The sequence below is a fragment of the Diorhabda sublineata genome, chromosome X (genome assembly GCF_026230105.1).
Source record: "Diorhabda sublineata isolate icDioSubl1.1 chromosome X, icDioSubl1.1, whole genome shotgun sequence".
Classification (NCBI taxonomy): Eukaryota; Metazoa; Arthropoda; class Insecta; order Coleoptera; family Chrysomelidae; genus Diorhabda; species Diorhabda sublineata.
Window position 1 is genome coordinate 12,791,665 of NC_079485.1, and position 7,607 is coordinate 12,799,271.

Sequence of the window (7,607 nt, forward strand, 5' to 3'; positions counted from 1 at the left end):
AATGATACAAATTAGAATTATTGGTAATTGATAAGCCTTTCAACAAGATCGACGCATACATTTCTTCTTCCTTCTATTCAGTTGTGATGTTTTTTGACAACATTTTGACACGAATCATTCTTGACCAAATCGTCTGTTAAAATTATATGTACAGGGATGGTTCAAACTCAAAGAATAATTATTCTTAATGGTAAATAACTCGCAGATTCGCCAAGTTTACCACAAAACGTGATTGCACAACACACAAGTTTCAGTAATTTGCTGTAGTTAAATCATTAGATGTAAACATTAACCATAATACTAGTTTTATTTATCTATTTGACTCCTTTGTAGTTAAAAAATGCAGCTGCAAATGTCCTACGTGAAACCTGGTTGATCTATAAACATACAAGGCTAGTGAAAAGAGTGAACCCAGGTAGAGTTAGGACACACCAAAGAAAATTTTTACTTGCTATTTATGCGTAAGTATACAATAGGAATAGGTTAAATGGAATAATAAAATATCTATTATACATAAAACAAAACCTTCTATACCAAGTTGGAATTTCTGTTGTTGATACTCATACTAAATACACTGTTTACTACTACCACTACACCAACATCATTCGAAAAATAATGGAGAGAAACTAAAAATAAACCAATAGACAGCTAGAAGAAATAGGTATACCACATGAAACAAATACCGCACTACTATTACACCGAAACCCACAATTAGACTGTCTCGATGCGTGTTACGATAACTGGAAAAGTTATGATCATCAGAATCTTCAATTTACCTTCGGTTTCTGAAGCAGTGGCGGACTAACAGGGGGCGGAAGGGGCGGCACGCCCCGGGTCTCCGATCTTGGGGGACTTCAAATGCCTCCTCGTTCCTCTGATCAAATCCTAAACAAGACTTTAAAAATGTGCTTAGTACCATCGAAGTTTTAAAATAAATAGAAGGGCCCACAAGGAGCGCACTTTTGAAGACGATCAAATGAGCTATAATGTCTCATCACCTATTACTCCTTCTCAGGACGTAAGATGAACTACACGTCTTCAGTGGTAGGGCAATAAAAAGAAACCAAAATTATGCCTTCGTGTGCTTCCCCCGTGGGGTAAAAACATAACAAAAAAGTTTAGGAGTCTTTTTTTATGAGAATAGAAAACTGGGAAAAATTTAAAACGTATCGTATACTCGCTGGAGTGCTCATTACAAGTCAGTAAAAGTTGTAAAAGAATACATAGAGACAATTGTGAGTAGTTTGGAACATTTTGAAGATCCAACAATAGCAAATCTAGATACAAGATACAAGATTTTATCTTTCTAACCTATATACAATTCTGGCTTTCTATACTGGAGGAAGTAAATTTAGTTCAACGATATTTACAGTTTCCAAAAATGACTCTGGATACAGGAATCATCAAACTAAACGCCTTGAATGAGTATTTAGTGACCGAAGGATCACGATTGTAGACAATGCTATAACTTTTGGCATAAAAAATGCAATAATATTGACATCAACATCGAGAAACGAGGAAGAAGGAAGATAAAACCAACGATGCCGGATGAATCAGCTCATGATACTGGAATATCAATCAAGAAGAAATACGTCGGTCAATGTATGAATGCATAGACCGATTTATACAAAAATTGTCTCACGATTAGGGGTGGGCAAAATAATCGATTAATCCAAAATAGCCAAATAATCGAAAAATATCGATTAATGTGAACAACATCCTGTGAGAATTCTTCCTGTACTCGTATATCGCTTATACTTCAATACTTTATGACCATTTGCTTCTCGGTTGCATCATGCGAAACTTAAACTGATTAAAAATTATCTTCGATCTACAATGAGTTAAGAACGACTGGCTAATCTGGCCGTGCTTTCTATAGAAAGAAAAATTTCAAAAGAAATTGATTCCACAGAAGTTATTGAGGAATTCAGTAAATTCAAGGCACGAAAACACATATAACACGCTACAAAAAAACTATCTGATTTATTTTATTATAATTTTTTTTGTCGATCGATTCGTATTTTATTTTCTTCACCCATATCCATTGCATATTGTAGGTATATATGCTTATTTGGCCTAAATAATTTAAGTCAAATTTAAATTTCGCTTGCCAGATTTTAATGAAATAAACATAAACACTTATTTATATATACAAATGTGAACTGAATAAAAAGCTTGTAAAAGTACATTTTTTAAATCTGGGGGCCTCATTCAGCTTTGCCGCCCCGAGCCTCTGCAAGGCTTAGTCCGCCACTGCTCTGAAGACCATAACTTGATTATCTAAATGTATGTCAGACAGAGTAATGTCAGTATTGGGGTAGTGATAGCAGTAAACAATGTGATCAGTATAAAGCTTCTATGTGTCGAAAGTTTTATTCATATTAAAAATATGTAAAAATAAAAGAGATAGTTACCTCTTTTCTATTATGATTTAATGTTTTCTTGATTCCGGAAATGCCAACAAAAATAATAATAATCTGAATCGGATAGTTTATCGAGTATTAATATTGACGTGGGATAAACTAACTGAATAGTATTTAAATACACATGATAGCTCTGCTCTGATTTAGGGTCTCTATTGATTCAGCTAAGAGTGATTTTTCCAAAATTTCAAAAGCTTGCTTAACAGTACCCAAGCTAGACTGTTTCCAATATATATTCCATTTCTTCTCTTATAAAATTCAGCTAAACGTCGTGTCCCTCAAAAACAGTTTTATAAGAAAAACAAGTTTACGAATATGTATTACCTCATATTTTCATTCACACAATTTTATAACACTTTCTATGAATAATTGTCTGGACTATCAAAAATCAATTGTCCAAATATTTTCAAGCAGTTAATCAAATAGTGACCTCATCAACAAAACTAACATTGACAATGTTTGTTATCAATATATTTATATTATATTTGTTTATTGTATTTTTTAGTTTAAGAAAAGTTAAAATGGACCAACGTAAACTAATGGATAATGCCAATACGATAACAGATATGGCCAAGGTAATAATCAAATCAATATTTACTTCGGAATATTATTAGTATAGATACAAAAATGACTACAAATTTTTCTCATTTTCAGACACAAAATACTGTATATGAAATAGTATCGGACATGAGCACAAGACAAGACAGTCTAGAAGATAGGTTAACAACAATGGAAGAAAAGTTACTAGCTCTTCAAGAGCAATTAGAGTTATTACCTGAATTAATTGCTACCAGAATACAGACTCAAGTAAATATTTTGTAACCGTTTCCATATCTTCCAGATACTAATATCCCTATCTGTATTATTCAATAGTTTCACAAGCATTTGATTGATCTTTGAACATATACTTACTTCCGTTTCTCAACTCCTCTATATAATATTATAGATCCTCAGACAGTAGTGAACGTTTTAGAATGAAAAAAAATGGTTAACTCGATCTGAAAGAGCGCCTATCATGACCATCTAACACACTGAATAAATATTTTATAATACAGTTCGACAAGCTTTAAAATTCCTGCACAGCTTGCAATTTCGTCGACTCAATAACGCTCACTTGCAGCTCCTCGTCGATGTCAAAACGCCATATTACTAACCAGAAGTTCATTGTTGGAAACAAGTGAAAATAACTAGGACTATAGGCCATATCAGGGAAAACCTCCCATTTGATTCGAGTGCAGTTCACCTTGTAGGATCGAGAATTGTCGTGCACAAACAAAACGTTGTTGTCACTTTTTCTCGAGCGTTTGTTTTGAACTGTTTTCATCTCGAGCAAAGTATGACAGTGCCTTTAGAGTTGATTATGGCACAAAAAGAGGAATCTGTTCTGTATTCAACCTTGGAAATGGTGTTCACAACTGGCGAGATTTTTTATTATATTATATTGTATTTTATTAAAAATTTGAGAGTCCAGCTCGTTGTAATGCTTAAACGCTGACTAAAATGCAGCGCACAAATTTATTTTTATTTCATAGAATTTTTGGGTCCCAATCATACATATTTATTTGGAAACTATTTTAGCAAGAGAAAATGGAACAGCGAAGAAATTTCCTTCATCCAGAGTCAGCTGCCGGACTCCAGCAAGCACGAAGTGTTCCACCTGCTTGTCCATGGCCAGGTCCAACATTGTTAGGGAAATCTGTTATTCCACCACCAGCAACAACAGGACAAAGTTGAGTTACTTGTGAAAGCCATTTATAATAAAAAAGATCTAATTTTAGCTGGGCACCGTGGATTAAAAAATTTAATACCTAGCATTTCTAAATTAATTCAAATGTCTAGTTAAAATCCTTGAAAACATGATGAAACGACGATAAATAAGTTTAACTATGAAAAGGTGAAATTATCATTGGGAATTTCTAAGTTGAATTTGGTCTATAAAGCCCTATTTGAGAAAATTAAAATACACTCAATACAGTATACTGTTTTTCATTTCATTACGATAATTATCCAAATAATATAATTTAGAGAAACTTTGAAGTTAGCTTTGACTTGTCAATGATATATTCTACGGAGGAAAAAATAGAATTGATTTTAAACTTTTTCGGCAGATCATGTTTTCGTTGGGACAGTGTGTGCTTGTATATTGATGAATGAGAATAATTAAAACAAAAAATGCTATGAGTGAAGTATACCAGTAAATTATTTTAACTAGCGAGTTCAATTTGCGAACATTTTATAACATTGATATAGGAAAGGAGTCTAAAGAAAGTTTCTTTCGTTAATTTTTCAAATTCAAAAAACTAATGGCGGTAAGAAATATTATCGAAGCGTATTCCATTCGTCATTTGTTCCTTTCATTTGGAGAATAAGACTATAGGGTATTGTATGCTTTAGTTGTTTGCATTTTTTTAATAGAAGTTCGGATTTATTCTGGAAACCAAATAAGGGAAATATATCAGAAGATTAATATTCTTTTGAAGTTTTGATTTTCGGAAAAAGTTTTAGTCTTATTGTTTTAAGATGTTTTGCGTTATTTTTATACGTACTTCAAAAATTGCTGGTAGGTATTTCAGTTATTATTGATAGAGTAATTAGAACAACGAAATAACGCCTTTGCTCTCACTCATCAATTTAATAACTTTATATTGTAATTTTATTAGATGATTTCACTATATGGATATATTCATTTGTTTTATAGAAATTATCATGGTTATAATTGAATGGTATAGTGGAGTAGAAAATATACAGTGTGTTCATAAAGTAATGTTACAGTCATTTGAAATTAAAATTTTTAAAAATTTATTTACCGAACAGAAAAGAATAATGATTCTAATAATAAGAAGTTATGGCGATCGTAAAAAACTTACCAACCAAATTACCAAAACTACAGTTTGAAAAATTGTACAATTATTGAAGAAGAAAGTTCAACTGGAAATAATAGACCTAAAACTATATGATTAAAACTGCAACTAAAAAGGATATCCTTGGATTTTAGGCAAAGTTGTGTAGTAACCTTAAATTGTACAGTTAATCGCCGAAATTTCAGATACTAGTCTTAGATGCGAAAAACAAAGGCTATTTAGAGTCAATTTTTAGATGTATTTTTAGCATTATCAGACCATTCTTTGTGAAAGCCAATTTGAATGAATCAAAGTATTTAGATTTGTTAATAAATCGAATAGTTACAACAATAATAAATGTTCCTTGTTTAAGTCTTAGTTTAATGATATTTGGTTCTAGCAAGATGGTTTATCACCACACTTTAGTGTTGCTGTTCGGAATTACTTAAATGTATTTTTCCAATACAGATGAATTGGACAAAAGGTCCAGCCAGATCTTCCGGTCAATCACGTTTCTGGTATATATATAAGATTAATTTGTTCTTGTTAATTGACAATTGCAAGTACAAATGGATACGTTAATAACTGTAAATCAGACCAGAAAAATAGGAAATGGTTCGACAACGACTATAAGAAAGAAATGAAAAAGAAAGAACATATTAAACAGAAAATGCTGCAAACGAGTGCTGATGAAGATAAGAAACAGCACGATAAGCAAAGAAGAATAACGAAAAATATGTGCAGAACAAAAGGAGATAGGAAATGCAGTGAAGATAGATTAGTGAAGTTGAAAAAAATAAATGAACAGAGCCACAGAAAAACAATTTTTATTAGATACAAACAATAGAACATAATAACATATGAAGATGGAATGGTGGAACGAGTACGTCCAAAAAATGTTAGATACAGAAAATGAGAAAGAAACATGAAATAGTGATTTTAATGCCGAAAAACGAAGAAATAATACAAAACAAAAAAACGGCGAAATTTATTCAGAACTTATATGGAATATATATATATATATATATATATATATATATATATATATATATATATATATATATATAGAGAGAGAGAGAGAGAGAGAGAGAGAGAGATATGGAAGTGACGTTCTAACAAACAAAATCCACCAATTGTTTAAAAGTATATGGGAAAATGAGGCAATGCCGGAGGCATGGAATATCGCAATAATGATGTCAATATTTAAAAAAGGACGACTGTGCGAATTACCGAGGAATTACTGAATACACTGTTTACTACACCAATACTAACAATTACACTATCTGACACGCGTTTAGACAACTAGTCTCTGAAGACGATAACTTGGTTATCGAAACGCGAGAATCGAACAGTCTAATTGTTGTTGTGTTGGTGTAGTTGTAGTGTAAACAGTGTATTCAATATGAATATCGCCAACGGTTCCAGAAATTCCAACTTACCGAGAAATTATTCTGTCGTCACAAAGTGTACAAAATAATGACAAAGTGTCTACATTGTAAAATGTAAGATTTCGAATTGAAAGATCCATAACAGTCAAATATCTTTGACGGAATATACGAGTACATTTAGTTTATATTATATTTATAAAGAGTGAAAATTTCCCATTTTTATATTTGAACCTACCGAGTTTCTTTTTACGCAGTAAGGTCTCAAATTATTAGTATTCAATACAATTAGTACGCGTGTATTTCATACATGTGTGAATAACTTTATGAACAACGAAATATCAATGAACAACATGCTTTCTAAATAAAAATATTATCTTCCCATCTACTGGACTCCACATGATTATAAATTGAATAAGTATTTGTAAAAAGACAGATTATCATGAAAAGGGCAACTATTCAAACGATGTACCTAATAATAAATTTTAGAATTCAAAAACTAAGGAAGAAGAAATTGTTTTTTTTTACTTAATTAATAACAAACTATAATGATAAATGTAGTAAAACTATGAGGACCACTTTATCAATCAATTGAAAATCATCTTATTGTGACCTAAAAACAAACATTTCCAATGATCTTATTAAAAAATATATAACAATTATTAATAAACTTAAAAAACTTTTCTATTCTTTCTGAATATAGCACGTAACAAACTATGTTGTGATTTTGTTATGTGATTGTCATTTCTTAAAATATAGTACAAATAACTTTTCTATCAAGATTCACACTTGTACAAATAAATGTGGAAAGAAATTTTATAGGTCATTAAGTAAATACACACTAGTTGTAATAAAGTACTAGTTTATTTTTATTATTTATATACCAATTATAAGATCACCTTTTAAGAAAATTTGAAATTTTTTCTAGGGTTAAGACCATGATAGCTATTAAAAGGATA

At 31.1% G+C, this 7,607-nt stretch overlaps 1 protein-coding gene across 1 annotated transcript in view; it reads left to right on the forward strand.

The window, feature by feature from the left end:
• Window positions 1–5,934, forward strand: part of LOC130451133 (small conductance calcium-activated potassium channel protein) — a 110,853-nt gene extending 104,919 nt beyond the window's left edge. The window contains exons 12-15 of the mRNA XM_056789951.1: window positions 334–461; window positions 2,929–2,998; window positions 3,078–3,230; window positions 4,002–5,934. Coding sequence (XP_056645929.1) covers window positions 334–461; window positions 2,929–2,998; window positions 3,078–3,230; window positions 4,002–4,157 — 507 coding nt within the window. The 3' untranslated portion in view covers window positions 4,158–5,934. The remainder of the gene's footprint in view (window positions 1–333; window positions 462–2,928; window positions 2,999–3,077; window positions 3,231–4,001) is intronic.
• Window positions 5,935–7,607: the final 1,673 nt, after the last annotated feature.